The following is a 20,092-nucleotide window of genomic DNA, read 5'->3' on the forward strand; positions in this document are numbered from 1 at the left end:
GTCCACAGTAAGTGAAAGAGCGAGCCCACCACCGAACAACCTCGCCAACACAGTGTAGAGTAGGAGGGATTTGTCATGCTCCCCGGTCAGTGCTGGTCCTGTTGGGACCACTGGTGCCTCCACCTCTGCTCAGTGGGATCATCGTCCACTCCTAGATGGTGCCCACGCCCTGTTCCACACGTTGTGCAAGGACGTCACCACGCCACGTTCATTCCGCCATGACATCGAGATGGCCTCGATCCATCGAAGCATTCATAACCACTGCCATATGAGTGAGACAGAGTTCGTAAGTGCGTCTCAACGCTTCTGTGTCCCACTTCCAGCGGTCCTGACGCTTTCTTTCTTCATCCCTGGCTTCCTGGTTTGATTCCATATTTCTAATTAACTTTGTCTTGAGCCCTCTTTCCTTCTTCCTTGCTTTGCCTGTCTTCGTCCGGTCATATTGCCTGCTCATGGCCAATAGCTGCTGGGAGTTAATTGGATCTTGTTGCCTGGAGTTAACTCTTAATCTACACTCACCTACCTCTCCTCTGCTACCGGCGATTCTTCTTCTGGCATCCGGTTCCATCTGCTAGGTTTTCTTCCACAAGGGTTTTTCCTTGTCTGTCGCTCTGGGAGTCGCTTATTCTCCAGTCTCCAATGCCTGGGAACATTGTGGCTACCAAGAGGGATAGGCCATTCCTCTTGGACAACGTGATTTCAGCAAGCAGGTACGTTAAATCGGTGCTGGGATTAATTTTGTGCAGTTTCGCCGGGGCCATGTACCATCTATAACAGACCTTTGCCGCCCCCTTTCTATTTGTCACACATCTGGAGCTCGCAAATGTTTGCGCTGAAACCCGGTTCCACACCTCCACCTCCAATTCCATCCCCCGATCCTCCTCTCATTTTACCATGAAGTGCTCTTTGGATCAGATCTGTCCAACAATTTATACAAGGATGAACCTTTCCCTGGGGGAGGTTTCAATGTCATAGTTGGTTCCATTGCAGTATGCTCCCTACCCCCTTATGCTTTAGTGTAAGGTTAAGACATCCAATGTCGGAGTTGAGCATTATTAAATTGCTCACTTTCCTGGGTCTGGAATTTAGCCTTGCATTCTTCAAATGGCAGAGGATTACCATTCAAGTAAAAGCAGCGCAGCAGCATTAAGCCCCCCTCTTTCCATTTCCTGAATCTCTTTGACTCTTACCCAGGAAGAAACTCTGGGTTGTTCCAAACCGGCGCAAGTGGTCCCATAGCAGATCTAATATGCCATCTGCATGTAGCCCTTCTCCAGTACTAGATGGTGTTGGAGGTCGAAGTTACTCATTTAGTGCTGGGGTTTTGCTGGGTGCGCTTCAAATGAGGAAGGAGAGGTAGTGCAAGTGTGGACCAGGACCAGGATTCCTCGATTTGTTTCCATTTATGTTTGTCCTCCAGGCCTGCATGCAAACATGTGGGAAAGTTGTGCTGCAATATTGTATCAAAAACGTCCGGGACTCTCATGCCACCACCCTTAATCCCTCTAAGCATAACTCGCCTTGGGATACAGAGTTTTTTCTTTTTATTGTTAGCACAGATCCTGTCAGCGAATGGCTTCATAGTAAGGACAAATATCAGGGGGGTAGAGGACAGCGCTGTGTAGTACCCCTTGATGTATAAAGTTTTGGTGTTAAAGCCCCATTGATTCTGCGAACCGTTGAGGGATTTTGATAATTAGCGAGAACCCACCTCTTGTAGTTGGGACCTATCCGATAGTGGGAGAGAACCTTCCCAATGTATCCACAGCCCAGGAGATCGAAAGTCTTTTGAGCATCGAAGGAAATGATCCCTGCTTCAACATTCGTGGGGGGGGTATCAATTAGATTCAACACCCACCGAGTATTGTTGTGTGTGGTCCTTTTGGCTATGAACCCCTTTTGGTCTGAATCCACAGTCTTCTTTAATACCCCCATGAATCTAAGGGCCACAATTTTAGCTCACATCTTGGTATCATTGTTCACAATGGTTATAGGCCAGTAGGTGCTACATTCTTTGTGGTCTTTTCCTGGTTTAGGGATATGAACAGTTAGCGGTTCTTCCATTGTCGGAGTGAGACAGAAAGTGGTTTTGAAAGAATTAAACAGTTTACCATTTGGGGAACCACAATGTGCGCATAAGTTTTATAAAACAGGGCAGAGAAGCCATCGCGACTTGGGGCTGTGTTTTAGGGATTTTATAGCCCCCTCCACTTCAGAAGTGGCAATTGGGGTTTCTACAGAATCCAGTAGCTCTAAGGGAATATCTGGGCGATCAACCATGGGCAAGTAGGCCACTTGTTTAGTCCCCTCTGTGGAACCGGTCATTACATCTCAGTGGTATTCTAGCATTAGATTTAATTTACCTTCTTCTGAGAACTGCACAGTCCCATCCGGTCCCTTTAAAATTTGAATATTTTTCTGGGAGTAGATCTTTCATTTATAAACCATTAATAGTTCTAGTTCTCTTCTTGCTATTCTGAAGCACGCTTTGGTTATCCCTCTTTCGAAGAAACCCTTCTTGGATCCCTCTGTTAAACTTTTCGTCCCAGTTTCCTACTGCATTTTCTGATGAAGCTGTTAAGAGTCTCTAGTGGGTCCCTATGATAGCTCTTTTCTGGAGGATTCTTCCTTCTTTGACCCTTCTCAGTCTGGTTTTTGCCCAGTTTGCGGCACCAAGGGAATGCTGGTCTCAGTTGTGGATGACCTTGTGCACCTGCATGATCAGGGCAGCGTGGGAGCATTGATTTTGCTCGACCTCTCTGCTGCCTTCGATACCATTGACCATTCCATTATGGTGCCACTCTCTCTGGAGCCGTTTTATCCTGATTCAGTTCTTTCCTTTCTCTTCCCCCTTTTCGCTCTGCACCTACCTCTCACATTTGGGGTCCCGCAAGGGTCCACCGTTTCACCAGTCTTGTTTAACATCTACATTCAGCTTCTGACAAACAAATCCTCTCACCGTTTCCTATGCTACTCTTATGCTGATGACACACAAAATATTGTGCGTTTTGACCTCTCTTGAGACTGCGTCTAGGCTTTGAGCTTGTTTGGTTACCGTAGGAATGCATGTGCATTAATGGCTTAAGCTGAATGGTGACAAGACCGAGGTGTTAGTGGTGGGCCTTCCTGTGGGCAAGGCTCTCTGGACTGCTCTTTTCTGTCCTTCCTCTCTTGGTCCTTTTTCCTACTCCTGTATCATTGGTGAAGGATCTGGGGGTTAAAATGTCAGTTTCCCTTTCAGCTGAAAGGCAGATCAGTGCTGTGTGCCAGACAGGTTATTTCCAGGAAAAAATCTTGTTCAAGGTCCTCTCATTTATACTTGCCTAGCTTAGGGTGCCAGTGGTCGCTTCTCTTGTCTTCTCCTCTCTGGATTATTGCAACTTTCTTTACTTGGCACAACCGGCCTATCTGATTCAGCATCTTCAGGTTCTGCAGCTAGAGCAGCTACTCTAACATCTAGGCGCTTTCATTTTACACCAGTACTTCGTCATCTGCACTGGCTTCCTGTGGATGCATGCATTAACTTTGTATCCCTGTGCCTGGTTCATCACGCTTTATATGGTATTGGTGCAGAATACCTGAACGCTAAATTCCGCCCCTATGTTCCTGCCTGTGCCCTTCGCTCTGTCGAGGCCTGCTGTTCCCAATTTCACTCGTTAAATATTCTCGGATTGGGGCCGAGCATTCTCTATAGCAGCTGCTAGACTTTGGAATTCTCTCCCGCTGTTTCTCCTTACTACGGAGAAACATCTGTCATTTAGGCGGTCTTTGAAGTCCTATCTGTTTTAAATGTTTTTGGCTTCTTTTTTCTTGGTTGCCTCCACTTGCCTGCTGTAAGTGCCAAGATGCTTCTGGGCGGATATCCTGCTCTATAGTTTCTTTTAACATACCATTGAACAGTTTGTTGTATTCCCATTGAGCGTGGTAATATTGTTTAGTTTTGGGTAAGGCTTGAGAAGATAAATTTGCTAAATGCAGTTTAAGTTGAGATCTGGCCCCTTTTAGCTGCCTCCATACTTTGAGACTGCATGGGTTTGTGCTCCCCTTCCAGATTACTGACCCTTTCCTCTAGATGAGATTGAACTAATCTGTTGGACCTATTGAAAGCTGCTGTACAGGCCATGATTTCTCCCCCCCCCCCCAACCCCACCAAATACCCCTTTCTTACCATCCCAGATTGGAGAGTGGGCACAGTCAGGCGTTACATAATCATTGAAATGGTTGGTAAGGGTCATTGAGCTCTCCTGGCGGATTGCTGCATCGCTTATAAATGGTGGCATATAGCTTTCAAGGCCATTTCGGGGGATCAGGAGTGTTAAATACTCTAATATAGGCCCTCACAGAAGCGTGGTCAGATATAATACACAGTGTAATATATCTCCCCTAAGCAAGGGAAGAGAGGTCTCGACACGATTAGCAGATCGATCCTTGAGACCCTGTGTATATGGGAATAAAAAGTAGTCGCTGGCCCCCTCATTTGATCTCCAAACGTCCACCACCACATCCTTTAAAAACCTAGCTAGTTAGATTGAATTCCTGTAGTCTGTTTTAGTGGGTGGAAGGGTTTTGTCCACCTCTGGGTCTAGGATCAGGTTAAAATCACTGCCAATCAGTATGTGACCCTCACTGAAGGAAATTGATTTTGGGGATGATCGACCGCAGACATTGACCTTGTTCACTGTTGGGCTCATAGATCGAGATAAAGCTATATCATTGCCCAAACATGCAGCCTTTTACTAGCAGAAAGCTCCCCTGTGGATCCTGCCTAATTGAGATCTCCGGCAGGGGGACAGCCCTACCCAAGGACAGCACTATCCCCTCTTACTCTTAAGTCCTGTCCCCTTTCCTCCATACTGCATGGGCGTGTCTCGCTAATGACGGGAGACAGAACCTTTTTCACCAGAAAAAATCTTCTTCCCCTTTAAATTTAGAGGTGCTCGGGGGCGCAGCCTTGGAAGCCTGCGCTCCCCTGACTCCGCCCACCGGTGCCACTCCTCAGTCCCCGTTACTGCGTCGAAGGGAACGGGCCGATTTCACCAGCGCTCCTGGGTTTGGCTTCGGCCATGTAATACCAACCGGGTACTTTCTTCTGTCTTTTTTTTGTCTTCTTATATCATTTAGGTACTCTGGCGCACGCTCCTCCCTGGCGCATGTCGACTTCAATGGGCTTCAGCACGTGTCCAGCCTGCGAGGGGCTTGTCCCTACATCAGATCTCCATGCCCTTTGCCTCTGCTGCCTTGGCCCCGGATGGGAGGGTTTTACCGCATGTAACTCACTTTCTTCGCATGCTTTGAAGAATAGACTAGCTAGGTGGAGGGAGCTCTTTGAGAAGTCACCTGCAGAGGACTTGAAGGACTTCGTCAGACATAAGTCAAGGCCCAAGGGAGGGTCACTCTTTTCCAACGCACCACACAAGGGCGATTCTTTCCCAAGGAAATGCCAAGACAGGCGGAACCTCTCAGGTTCTTGCACCAGCACGGGTACGGAGGCTAATTAATCTACCGGCCGTCAGGCCGAGGGGGTCTATAGATCATTCTGGAAACAGTGCTGAGGGACCACAGGATTATTTTACCGGGTGTACACCCGAGAGGCTACGCCTTTGTACTGGCAACATGCCAGAGGGGGCGCCTGCACGCAGCACTTCCGGCAACTCTGCCGAGGGCGACACGCCTACCAGGCCCCAGCCTGAGGTGCAGGGTAGGTCTCATGCTCCATCGCCAAGAGTCCTGGAGGAAGCTGGGCCCAGTGAGCCAAGCACTACGACTTCGACACGTGGGATGCAGCTTGACAAGATGGCTGCCGCACCAGACAAGATGGCCGCTTGTCCAATACCGGCCCGAGGAACGGAGCAGGTGGGAGAATGAGTTACAAGGTGGGACTGGTGTCAACCAGTTAGGTGGCCTACAGCTTATCCATCAGCAGCTCAGGGCAGGTTTACCCCGCAAACAGCTAAGCTGAATACTCACTGGCCTCAGCAGCCGCCCGCTATCCTGTCAATACCACCTGCCTCCCCACCGGCCTGCGAGGACAGGTTCTTTGCCCAATGCAGCCCCTGCTGCCCATGCTGGCTTCTTCAATTCTAGCTCCCCTTCCTCCCACAGTTCAGGTGGTTCCGTACCAGCCTCCGCTGCAGCCTCCGGCTCTGGTCTCCACACCTCAGACCTCTGTGCCCAGCACCCCTACACCCGCTCTGGACCAGCCGGATGCCCTGGTGGACACAGAGGAGGAAGAAGACCCCTGACACACCATCGTCAGCCAAGGCCTTCCACGAACGACTCGCAGGTCTGGCAGAGTACTTGGGCCTTCCTCAACCCGAAGTCGAACCGGAGGCGGAGGTACTTGCAGAGGTTCTCACTCTATGCCCCATGCCTAGATCCCGATGCAGAAGGACGTTGTCGCCTTGGCCAAAAAGGGGTGGCTCAAGCCCCATTCGTCCCAGCCTGCCAATCGGCACCTGTTCGCCAAGTATAGGTAAATGGAGGGGATCCACTCTTGCTGGCGGCCCACCCTCAACCATACTCTTTGGGGATTGCTGCAGCATCAGTCTATTCAAAGCCACAGTCCTGCTCGGCCACCTCGTCCTCGGCGCTGCTAGGCAAGGAGGAGAAGATCTTGGCGGCGTAGGGGAAGAAGCTTTATGCCAACGCTTCGCTGCATCTTCGTCAATCTAGCACGGATGCCATGCTGGTAGCCGTTAACCAGAGACTTTGGTGGGAAATAGCCGACTTCCTTCCAGAACATCCGGTGCAGAGCCAGTCCGGTTTCAAGCCGGGACTTGCAGAGGCTAAAATGGTGGTGCAAGACATCATGGAGTCCACCGTGGCCCAAATTGACACCTCTGGCCTTGCCATATGCATCGTCACGGACATGAGAAGGACTGCCTGGCTGCAGGCTACTAAATTTAACCCAGACGTCCAGGAACGCATATTGGACCTTCCATTCGAGGGGGGAGACCTTTCACTCCACCACCGATGAGGAGTTAGATAAAAATAAAAACAGTTTGCAAACTGCAAAGTCTTTATTCTTATGAATGCCACGCACAAGGCGTACACCCAGTCACATCAACGCTCCCAAAGGGGCAGACGTTCGGAGGGTTTCACGGCTTCCAAGAACAGAGGTCCAGACAGCCTGACTATTCGCGGAGTCAACACCGGTGCAAACAGAAGGGGGAGAAGCAAGGTCTTTTTTCAGTCCCTAATCTGCAACAGCCTCAGAGGGAAAGAAGGCATGACACATCCCTTCGGGTCAACGTGTCTCCAGTGGGGGGCAGGCTTGCCCTTCACGCACAGTTTTGGCATCAGAAGTTTGTGCGCCCCTGCATCCTCTCGGTAGTATCCACAGGGTACCGCCTACCGATTCCCTTCCTCTCCTCCCTCCTCCCCTCCACTCCCACAGATTGGAACAGCAACTCTGATGGTAGAAATTCGGTCGCTGGTCGAGAGCCAGGCTGTGGGATAAGTCCCAGCCTCGCAGCAAGGATTGGGCTTCTATTCCAGGATTTTCGGCATACAAAAGAAGAACCAGGCTGGCCTGAGAGTTGTGTTGGACCTTTCAACCCTCAACCTCTCCCTCCCTCTTCAAAATTTCAAGATGGTTACGCCAGCACTGATCGCGGAGACATTGTGCAGGAGAGACTGGATGTGCTCCCTGGATCTCAAGGACGCTTATCTACACGTCCTGATTTGGCAGCCGCATCGCTCATTCCTAAAATTGAGGAACATGGGCTACCACTTCAAATACAAGGTACTACCCTTCGTCCTAAATTCTGTCCCCAAGGTATTTACCAGGCTCATGAATGCAGTGGCAGCCCTCCTCAGGGCGCCAGGGCCAACACGTCTACCCGTACCGGAACGACTGGCTCGTCAGAGCTTGATCTCCGGAGGTGGTACACCACACTTCCTCCACCCTTATGATCACACTCCACTAGCTGGGGTTTTGGTCAACCTCAAGAAGTCTCAGCAGCAGCCTAAGCAGAGCCTGATCTTTCTGGGCCTCATATGGCACACAAGCTCAGAGAGAGTTCTCCCCTCGGGGACAAGATCACAGCCATCAAGAGGGCCACTACTCACTTCCTCACCCGAGAAGTGACCTTGGCCTGGTGGTACCAACACTTATTAGGCATCATGGCAGCAGTCCTGCTGGCTGTACCCTACACAAGACTCAAAATGAGGAGATTGCAGCTGCAGTTTGCAGCCTCATGGAATCAGGAGCAGGGCTCCCAAGCGGAGCTGGTCAGCATTCCACCATCTCTATGCCCGGACCTCACATGATGGTCCAGGGACTACAACCTGTGGACGGGCAGGCCCTTCTTGCAGCTGGCCTTGCAGGTCACCATTACTACAGATTCCTCCCTGGAAGGCTGGGGGGGGGGGCACTTTGGACAGCCACAGCGTCCACCCAGTCTGGACCCTGCAGGAGTCGCATATCAACTGGCTGGAGCTAAAGGCCACCTGGCTAGCTCTCAAAGCTTTCCTTCCGCTCATTGGGGGCAAGGTCATCCTCATCCAGACAGACAACTCCACCAGCATGTACTATGTCAACAAGCAGGGTGGTACCAGGTCTCCGCCACTGTGCAACCTAGCGGTCAGCATGTGCGACTGGGCCCTGCGGAACAACATCTACCTGAGGGCCATCCACCTTCCGGGGGAGTCCAACCTGGAAGCGGAAAGACTCAGCAGACTGGGAGCAGACAATTACGAGTGGCAACTGAATGATCAGGTGCTTCTGGAGATCTTCAGCAGATGGGGGTATTCTCAGGTAGATCTCTGTCTGCTGGGACAGCAGGAAGTGCCAGCGGTTTGCGTCCTGGCAGGGGCAGGGCCCCAGCTCCCTGGGTGACGCATTCCAGATTCTGTGGAGCAGCATGACAGCGTATGCCTTGCCTCCTACACCCCTGATCTGCAAGATAAAGGACTCGTGTCACCTCAGCATCATTCGGATAGCTCTGTGGTGGCCCGTAAGACTTCTCAGCCTCTCGGACAGGCCTCCGATTCACCAGCCTCTGGGCCCAGCTCATCTCCTGGTACAACAGGGGGGCGGGCTCATCCATCCCACCCCACAGAAGTTAGCCCTTGCAGCGTGGTTCCTGAGCAGGTAACGCTGAAACACCTGGGCCTCTCAGAGGCTAACCTAGAAATCATACAGGGTGCTAGGAGCAAGGCTACTAGGAGCCAGTACAAGAGTAAATGGTCTTGTTTCTGTCACTGGGCTGACTCTTAAGGAGATCAACCCCCTTACGTGCATGTTGGATGACATACTCTCCTTCTCTGCACACCTTGCCCACTCAGGTGTGCAGCTGGAAACATGTCACACCTTTCTAGCGGCCATATGGGCCTACAGGAATTCGGTGGAGGAGTTTTCTCCTCCTCCAACCTGGTGGTCAAGCGACATTTGACGGGCCTCACCAGGCTCTTCCCTCCGATCAAGAAACCTTACCCCGTGTGGGACCTCACTGTAGTGTTGGGCGGCTTGGCGCACAAACCATTTGAGCCAATGGTGTCCGCGGACATAAGGCTGATCACCATTAAAACAGCTCTGTTGGTTTGTCTCACCTCTGCTCGCAGAGTCAGCGAGATCCAGGCGTTGGTGGCCTTGGAACCCTATACTACTATACACAAGGATAAGGTGGTCCTGAGAACACACCCCGCGTTACTACGTAAGGTAGCCTCTGCTTTCCATTTGAACGAGGAGATAGTCTTACCTACGTTTTTTGCCGATCCTAAGGACGATGCTCAGAGGGTCCTGCATTGTCCGGATGTCAGACGTGCTCTGAAATGCTATCTGGACAGGACTAAGGGCTGCCGCAAGTAGGACGCTCTGTTTGTCACCTTCGGGGGGGGGGGTCAAGGCCCGGTTATCAGGCATTCAAGGCCTCTCTAGCAAGGTGGATGGTATCTGCCATCCCGGAGGCCTATGAGGGGCAGCACAAACCACTTCCAGCTAACATGCACGCCTACGCTTTCAGAGCCACGGCCACAGCCATTGCATTCCAGCGGCAGGTCCCGTAGCAGGTCATCAGGACTACCACCTGGGCCACCCCTTTGGCTTTCTGTAAGCACTACTGTTTGGATGCCGGCTCTAAATCAGACACGGCTTTCGGACAGGCGGTTCGAAGAAACTTGTTTACTTAAGCTGGGTCTCCTCTGCACCCTGGGGCTACATTCAGTTGTAATTACCCATGCAGTATGGAAGAAAGGGGAAGGGACGTAAGGGTAATTAATAGTTACTCACCGTGGTGACTAACATACTCTTAGTCCCCTTTCCTCCATACGTCCCACCATCCCCCCACCCCTTATAATACTGGTGTCATTAGGTAATGTTACATATTGTTGACGTGTCGATGGGGGACAGAGGAGTGATGCGGTGGGCGGAGTCAGGGGAGCGCATGCTCCCAGGGACATCCCTCTAAATTTAAAGGGGAAGATTTTTTTCTGGTGAAAAAGGTTCTGTCTTCCGTCCCTAGCGAGGGGCGCCCATGCAGTATGGAGGAAAGGGGACTAAGGACTAACAGTACGTTAGTCACTAAGGTAACTATTAACTTTTCTCACCACCAGTGCCGACAAATGCTCTAGGGTAATTATAATGCCGTGTCCCGCACAAATTGTGAGGTCACTAACCGTGACCATATTTGGGATTCCCTGTAGGCAGAGGTTATTATTCTGTGACCGGTTCGTTGCAGCCTCTTGGCTTGTCTCCAGGACCTCACACTGGGCCTCCTGGGCTTCAATTCTGTGTGCACCTTGGCTGATCTAATATCCTTGTTCTCATAGTGTGCGTTCTGTCTCTGTGACCCTCTCCTCTTCCTCCTCCACTAGTTTATCAAGAGCCTCCATTTTTTTGCAAGAGTTCCGCTGTACTCTTTTTATATTCTTTTTTTAATTTCTATGAATGGGGCTTGCAGATATGCCTTGGGGACTGTGTGGGAGGAAAACAGAGCCTCTGACAGTCGGTTGCATGGACCATCGCTACAGCATGAACCCTTATTTTTTTAGGCTTCTCCATCCTGTTTGAAAGAAGGGGGGCAATGTCCGACTGCTTGACCGCTTTTGAAGATTTTGCCATCACCGGGGTCCAAGGCCCAGAATTCCACTAAGTCCTCTGAGGGCAGAAGAAACCGCCAGGGAGAGGCTCAGAAGGAAACCGCACATCAGCTTCCTAGACTGAGGTCACAGCCTCAACACACTAGGCAGCGTTCACTGAGCCATCTTCTCTGATCAGACTCCAAGCCATGCCCGTTCACCCCTCTTTCACCAGTAGTAAGGACGGTTTTACCTGGCTGCCTCTGCTATTGTATAGTATTTAATTCATAGAGCTCATTGTTTGCCCCAGTCAGATCATCTTGCTGCTGAAAATACTAACAGCAGAGTTTGGAATGAGGTATTGTGGCCTTATTTTTTTTTTAAGTGAACACTGAGTTTCCTTTTGAAACAACAATGGTTTGTGATTTCAGTTAAGGAGTTCTGGAGTTGGGCCAACTGAACAGAGAAAGTTGGGACTCATATTGCAGATACTTTCTTTAAAAGATCATTCAGAAAATTGCTAGTAGCAGAGCCTAGACAGGCTTTCTCAAGTTGGTGTTTTTTTCAGTTTGTGCCTGCACTGCCCCCTCATATGCGATTTCTACCCTTCTCGTTCTGGCTGTGGTGCAGGTTTCCTCTTTTCCGATCCAGGTCTTGTACATGCCTGCTTGTCTCTTGGTGCCTCCATCACTTGGAATCCTTCCGGCCACCACACCACAGACAGACGCGCGTAATTTGGTCTTGCTTTATAACTGTGCCCAGGACGTTTCCTGAGCAAACTTTTCTGATCTGCATACGCCCATTCTCTTTTCTGCGGTGCCGCAAGCTTCTGTTGATGGAATCCTGTTTACCTCCAAGCATATGTTGTCTGGGTGTTTTAAGCAGTTTGCCACAATGGGTAACTGTCAATCCTAGCCAAATGGTCCTATATTATTCTTGATCTGCTAGTTTATGTACTAAAGATCCTCTTTGCTAAAACACAAAACAACAAGCATTCTCCTGCAATCCTCTATATGGCGATCAAAGGGACCGTAAGGCAGATAAAGGGACCACACATGGCATTTAGAATTCTCAAACTACTAAGTCAGGGTGGTTTAGACAGACCTAATCTTTGTTTTAATCAGTGGGCTGCTTTTAGAAACCGAGATCAAGCTCATGAACACAGGCAATTGCAGACCTAGCTGTATTGATTTATTTACAGAAAAAGATCAGATAAATGAACCCCCGAAATTCCATTTACAGACTTTGTATTAAAAAGTAGTGCTTAAAGTCTCTCATGTTCTCTGTACTTGTGGGCTGATATGAGAAAGATGCTTTGTATTCCTAATGTGACAATTCGCAATCCTTTGAGGCAGCATCCTTATTTTAAAAAAAATACTGCAGATGATGCCTCTAGAGTCTGGAAAAAAGCATGTACAAATACACTTATACAACAATTCAAAATAGCCATATTTCATACAGGCCTGTTTTCGAGGGCCTGATGAAAATTCTTAGTTGGGGAAAGCGTTGAGCTTCTAAAGCAGATCCACAAAGTACCCAGCCATGGCATCGATACAGCATTTGTTGGACACCATCCTCCGCCCGCACCTCACAAGTTTTTGTATTCCTGTTCCTGGTCATATGTTGTAGCTTCAGCACATCTTGTTGTACCTGCTACCAAAAGCAAGGCCGGACTTGTTCTCGTTGCAAGAATGCAGAGGAGGGCCCCAGAAGGATGACCGCTCTTCCTTTTCTGTGGTGTTACATCAAAGACCCCCATACCTCTGGCTTCCAAAGCCCTCGGGAAGGAAATGGTCCACCCCATAGCATAGCTGGTTCCTGCTCTTTTCTTTATGTACCCCCAGTGTCACTTGAGTTGGGAGGTACCCAGGATTCTGCACATGCCTCCACACACCTTCTACCTCAGCATTTCTCTGATTCACTCCACTCGGCTCCACTTGTCGCCTGCCATTGTTCCCCCCAAACTACCGGACACTTTTCCCCCCTCTCTATCTTCCAACCTGCTCCCTCCCCGTACTTGCCTCCTCCACCAGTGCGCTCTGCTGCCGCCTCACGCTGCAGAGGGCTGCCTATTTTAATGGAGAAGAACCATGAGTATTTCCTTTGCCATTCCCATGGCGTATTTTTTTTTTATTATAACTTGTTAAACGGCCACTGTGCCTTTTTGTATCCTAAACAAAGCTATTGACACCCCTGACTCACATGCTAGAGTGCCGATAGTTGTAAACTCCTCCTAAAGGCTGGCATTCTAGGCTGGTAAGGGCATAGAGACCTTTAGAAACGCCAGTGCTCCGCCATGTCTTTTGACTTGGTTTGTAAGTTGTTCTCCATGGAAAATCCCACCTGTGCCAGGGGTGGGCTTTTAAGTAAGACACACCCCATGTAAAGCAGATCATATGAGAGACTTCTGAATCAACAAATCACAAATATAAGCCCCTGTTCTATATTTGACTCATTATTGGCTGACTGAAATGAACTAAAAACACAGATTTTTTTTGTGTCGTTTACAGATTTATTAGACTTGTGGTAGGTCCTTGCTGTTCATCAAGCATGATGACTTCTGCACCTTAATGCGCTGTCCCTAGCCACACGAACACAGGGAGTTATACAGTGTGAAGTATGTGCCGTCCCTCTTCACCCCCTTTCCCAGCCTCTCTCCCTCTCGGTCTCTCCGATTCTGACCTTTTAACAGAGGAAGTACTGAAGTACAAAAGCCTCCAGTTGGACTTCCATTGCCGCCTTTGCTCCAGACACACTTTACTCTGTATGTAGCCAATGTTTACTGAGCTGTCACATTGCAGGGGACTTACAGTATCTCGTTCATAGAGTATGCTGACCAAATACTAATTTGAATGTGATGATGGAGAGGAAGGGGGCGCCTGCTCCAACCTTTGTACTTGAATTAGTTGAAGAGCTATCAGGAGGGGTGATATTATGTCGGGAACTGCAGTAGGCGTGATTCCATGGCCAGCAGCATTCACATTGACAGTCTCCCCCTTTTCATCCATGCCCACTTGGGTACATCCTGCATTCTCACCTGCACCCATGCAGGGTGCACAATATCCATACCCCATCACCAACCCTTAGCCACCACTGACCTCCACCCCTTTCTGGTTTGACGTGCCACCCGCCACACACACCCTATTGCAGTCCTGTGGCTGAGAGGAAAAAGTCTAGGGAGCCCTTTGCTCGATTACACACTTGAAGACATTTCAGCAGAGGATGAACATGCCTGTAGTAGTATCTGGAAACACTGCCCATGCAATACAGTCTGCATATTGTTCAAACATGTATTCACTTTTGAGCAGTATGAGCATTAGGGCAAGTGAGTGAATGTTGATGTATTGGTCAAGAAGGTGTGCCTTGTTTGTTCGGAGGACAGCCATGTTCATTTTGTGCACTCAAGGTGTGAGGGTAACCACACCCAGCTTTGTAAGCAAATAAATACAAAAACCTCTTGCAGATGCAAAGGCAGAACACCCTCCCCCTTGCCATACCTCTCCTATGTAATGCCTCACACCCTTAATCGTGGCTGTTGCACTGGTAGCCACCAACATTCCCCACCATATCACCTGCCCCCTTGTCCCCTCATACCAGTGTCTGGTCCACTGGCAGTTGTTAACCTTCATATGGGCATTCAGTTTATCCATATATTGGTTGCACTCCACAACCAAAGGAAGCACCATTGTAATATGGTTTACTACCCTTGCACATATATTAAGGGATCGGGACCTGTCTCACACTCCTGGAGTATCACCCAACTCCTTGCTAGCCACGGAAGCCAAATGTAGTTGACCCCTCCCACCTTGGTTGGCACAGGCTCCTGTTTTTTACTTACTGGTAACCTCAAGGCAGCCAATAGGGGGTGGGGGGTAAGAGGCCTAGGGAGAGGTTGTGGATAGGTAGGGGGTGTTAGGATAACCGGTAAGAGGTTTAGAGCTCTTGAATTGGATATGTCTGGGGAACATAAGGGAAAAAAACATGCGTAACTAAACAGTCTTGAACGGTGCAAAACGTCCTATTCCCTCCTCCTGATAATGGGCTTCTTGATTAGGATATTGCCCTCAAGCCTGCATCTCAACACCTTTCACACCTAAGCCAATAACTAACACAAGCACATAATGGTGTATCCGGAATCCTAGATAACAGCTATAGCAAAGCAAAACAGTATACATATATCTTTCAAACAGCACGGTATTTCCATTAGTCATTTGTAAAAACCTCCTGGCTTGTCACCTGATGGAGGTTACTGTCATATTAAAGTTCTTTGAACAAGCGTCGTTTAGCAACGCATGAATGGGACAAGAGCAAGCAGCCACAAACACAAAGCGTCCCTCGCTTTTATCCTTGCCACTGCAGAGAATGGTGTCCAGTCAAAATGTCAAACATTTGGTCGAATGACAAAAAAATGTCGAAAAAATGTCACAAATTTTTTTTTTTTTAAAGGGCAGTTTGAGGGGGTGGGGGGGTTTTGGACTCCCCCATTTCGAGCAAAAAAAACAAAAAAAGACATTCGAAATTTTTTTTTGACATTATTTTCTAGACATTTTGACTTTCGACCAAATGTTGTTCGAAAATGTCACTATAAACCACAGAGAATGTTTCAATGTTCATAACGCCAATATACCGCTTTTCGCGGTTTGCTCCGGCATGAGTTCCTGAGAGGTGTTGTTGAGAAACACATGTGAAGACTCTTAAATCATGCGGTGTAGTAACTCACTGCTGCGTGCTGATAAAGTAGAACGTGTGAAGAACAAACACACTGTGCTTGCCGTACAAAGTATTTATTTTCAGCACCCCCAAAAAACACTTGCGCACTCCCAGCTTGCACTTAACTGAGGCCTGGCTCGGGGGGTGGGGGGGAATCGCCGGCACCTCTCCAGACAATGTGTACTCCAGCATTGGATGGTCACACCACCGTGATCCGCTCCATTCCCTCCATGAGGAACAGAGACTTCCCGGAACGCTCCTCCTCACTGCTTGAACCCGGGTCAATAGACTCGGAAGACACGCTGCTCCTCACCGCCGGCCCAGGTCCATCCCCCGCTGATGCCTCGTCCGGCCTGTGCCTGCCACACCAAACAATCACCAACAGGCGGCACGGGCTGAGGAGGAGCTTAAGTAGGGTGCGCGAGCCTGCGCGGCACACTGAAACCCGCGTATTCATGGGAAACGTAGTCCTCGGGCCATCTTAGCCAGTGAACACACTGCTACTGCACACTGCAGTACTGCACACTGCTCAGTGAACACAAACAATTACAAATGTAGTGCTGTGCAATTTCGATTTTCCTGCAAACTTAAAAGGCTAGCAGTTTAGTTTTACAAATGTTGACAAATGCACATGGCAATTATTATTTCACCCAAACTTTCACTTTAAAATAAATACAGGGTGATTTAGCGGTTTGATTTTCAGACCGCTGCCTACTTTGTCTGGGTTGGGGAAGTGTGATGGAAAAATCAGGATGACTGAAGAATTTTGGATTTCAGACTCCCTCCACTGAAATGCCTCTGTTGGGGAAAGTTGGACAAAAAGATTGGGCTGATTTTTAGAACAAAGACACCCCTCTTCCTTAAAGAAGTCTGGGTTAACAGGTCAAAAAGGATTACCGACTTAAATTATAGGCTATAGTTTTTCAGCGCACACTGGGAAGTGAGCTTTGTTAATTTAGAATTTTAACACCAATCACCTGTAGTGTTCTGCCAAGGGGAATTTATTAAATTCATATTTTTAGTTAAATAGGCTAAGGATCTACACAGTTTTTGCCCCCACCCCCTGCCCGCTATAAATGGAAAGGATTTAAGGCCAGCAGATTCCCTCACCTTTTGGTTGCATAGGGTTCACTTCTACTTGCACAGAAAATCTCTGTTTAAAATTCAGGACAGCCAGCTGCATGTCGGGGCCCTCTGGAAGGATAGGGCAGGAATCTGGTCATTCAAGGATGGTCCCCCGCTCTCCACCATAGGTTCCAGACAGGTTTTTAGGGCTCCCCAGAAACAGACTGCTCCGATAGATAGCTCCACTCAAATGCAATTTCTGCAATCTCTTCTGGTGTTTACTTGTTGCTGTCAGATGGTGAGTTATAACAGCTCTCTTGGGGGTAATTTTAGCAGTTGTCCCTCAATGGAAATTTTTCAGCAGCTCTGTCCCTCCCTCATAGTGCATACCCTTAATATAGCATAGCATTGATGACGCCACCAAGTTTACAATCCTGGAAAGTACAGTGTACGAGTTCTTGCAAATAGGATTAAACAGTCACCATTCTCTCTCCGCCCAACTCCCACCTCTCTCTACGGATTGGTTTAAGAATCTGGAACAGACGTAATGGAAACTTCCATTTGCAATCCCCTTTGTTTTCATGTCCGATTTGGACAAAAATAGTTGTCTAAACTTTGTGATTTACTACGAACTGCCATAGTACATATATAGTTTCCGATTCAGCAAATCATGGGGAATTAAATAAAATGATAGCCAGGTCCACACCATTTTGCATGATCAATTGGCAAATTTCTGCCATTTTCACAGAAAGCATAACAGTTATGAACGTGTAATTTACTCTCCACATTCATTATTTCACCCTTCACCAGTTCGGCAACTCTTAAATTCAGAACATTTTCAGATCAGCCGGGAACCTACTTTAACTGGCCGTTACAGTTCCTGAAGTCGCAGGTGGATGAATTTTATATCACCAAAATTTTTTGGAAATTATCTAAAAAATGACACAAAATTTGACTTATGGTAGCTAGGAAGATGCCTACATGATAATAGTCCTTTTAAACAAAGGGAATCTTCTTATGTGCAAATATGAGCTTCCCTTCCTCCAAACCATTTGTCTCTCTCCGCCAGTGTTTTATTAGTCTCTTTGAAGATGGTTGCCTGTTTGAAGTTGCAGTTTCAGCCTACCTTAATTATAGCCCCTGTTTTCACACCTCCTTCTGACATTCTGGTCATGCATCAGCCAAAACAGTTGGCCTGCATATAGCTGCCTTTTAAACACAGCAAGTCTAAAGGTCACTTGGTTTCCACCCTTTGCCGGCTAGCCACATTTTATTGTTGTTGTCAACCACTGGGATGCAAGCCAGGCTTTTCCTGGGGGAGTCTTTTGTGACATTTGTCCCACAGCAAGCAAAGGGTTTGCCTCAGACCTACAGAAACGTTTTCATGGAAACAAAGTGGGCTTTCCTTTTCAAAAGTTTGCTGTTAGATTGTATGCAAAACATAATATACATTATTTTTTGTCAACACGCACCATATATGTTCCCATACATGCTTATGTTAGGGGTACATTTTTCACATTTAAACTGCAAACACACATGCAAAGCTGTTTTAGTTTCGGTGTTTAAAAATCCTGCTTTTCATATGAAAGGGACCTCTTAATTTCTTCTGCCTTTGTGAATTCAAATGCTGCTTTTCCTTTTGTAATGACAGACGGGCCCTTTTCACATGGCTTTCAGCTCCGTTGGTTTGGGGGCTTTGATTACACCTCACAAACACAAGGCACATGGTGGATATTACAACCACGGTAGGAAATAAGCCGGTACGGAGCTCAAGAAGGCCCAAGCATAGCCCATTTTACTCCATAGGTTGTTCCTGTGCTGGGATCTCACCCAGGAGGCGGCAACACTCTGTGCAGAAACAGGCAAAGCCTCACAACTCGTTCAGAAACAGCCAACATTGGTATGTCTTGCAATTTACAGACTTTTTTTTACAGACTTTTTTTAGTGTTCGTATTATGACCAATGAAAAGAGCAAAGCCCAACTTCCATTACTCACTCAGAGGGTGTATTGCCGAATCACTATCAGACATATTTAAAGTCTAAAATTGTAGGCATTCTTTTGTTCCCAAAATTCTCTTTGCTTTTATGCAACTCTCCAGGCTTGGGTTCCATGAAGAGATAGGGTTTTGTGTGACCTGGCCTGAGATCCCAGGTGCAATTCTTTTCCATTTCCAGCATTGATTGCAACAGAACAAGAGATATTGCCAGACATCAGGTGCACCTTTAGAACGGCGCACTGCAGGTACTGCCTGCCAGCCTCGACCTGCAAGAATCTGATCTTACAGACCTCTTTGCAGTATGGCGACGGTTCCAGTCATCTGAGCAGTTGCTATCCAGCGCTGTGCGGTATCAGCGTGGCTATTTAGTGCTTTAATGAAATGGAGCTGACAAAGTAATGTGCAGGAGCGATGTCAATGCCATACCCTTCTGGGGCCTTTCATGTACCCACCACTCGAGTAATGACTTCTAAACCAATTGGATATAATCAGTTCACCCAAGTCATTTCTTGACCCTATACTGCATGCAGAGGCCCATTGCTTGTATCCTTGTATTAGATGATGTGCAGGTGAAATGTCTGGAATGTTCCGAATGATTGCAAATCGGTGATTTTTTTGAGTAACATTATTTGCTTGAGTTGAAACAACCCTCTTTTTGTCCCTCTTTCTCAGCAACCAGCAGGCTTTCTTACTAGAGAACGTGCCATGCACAAACGCCAGCTGCAAGAGTGTGGGGCGCATGTTTAGCGTGTACTGGGAGCCCTCGGAGCTAAATCAAATCAAAGATGCTGCGGTGGCGACCTTCTTCGACATTTATGAAGATGTGAGTTGAACGCTCTTTGCTGTGTTCCCTTTTTAATTGCCATCTGCCCTGTCGTTTTGGCGCTTGTTTTATTCTGAGCCACTCTGCAAAGCCGGTGCCGAAACTCTGGAATAGATAATGAACGCAAACAAGTTAATTAGAGCAAGCTTTTAGCGCTGGGGAGGCAGCCGAAGAGTTTTATAAACTCCATTGCTTGATTGATGCACTAATTGAATGGAGCCTGGGAAGGAGATGTCTTCGCTTGTCACATGTAGACTTCTTGCTGAGATCGGAGATGGGCTTTTAAAGATCTCTTTAAATAGGCATTCTGCTTCGTGACGCTCTTGTGCAGAGAGAGAATGAATTGGCATTTCTCCGTCATTTCTGGGATTTTTCTATTAAGTCTGTGTCCGATTGCGTCGGCTTAGATCCGGCACAGAAGCATATTTGGCGCTCTTCCCCGCATCAGTTTCACTTGCTTACATTAAAGGTTAAGGTG

At 48.1% G+C, this 20,092-nt stretch overlaps 1 protein-coding gene across 1 annotated transcript in view; it reads left to right on the top strand.

Annotated features, from left to right (window-relative positions):
- ITFG1 (integrin alpha FG-GAP repeat containing 1) overlaps window positions 1–20,092 on the top strand; it is a 1,448,837-nt gene that overhangs the window by 868,954 nt on the left and 559,791 nt on the right. Inside the window, exon 11 of the mRNA XM_069607059.1 lies at window positions 19,464–19,614. Within this exon, the coding sequence (XP_069463160.1) occupies window positions 19,464–19,614 (151 nt within the window). The remainder of the gene's footprint in view (window positions 1–19,463; window positions 19,615–20,092) is intronic.

Source organism: Ambystoma mexicanum, chromosome 1p (genome assembly GCF_040938575.1).
Source record: "Ambystoma mexicanum isolate Mex_15411 chromosome 1p, UKY_AmexF1_1, whole genome shotgun sequence".
NCBI lineage: Eukaryota > Metazoa > Chordata > Amphibia > Caudata > Ambystomatidae > Ambystoma > Ambystoma mexicanum.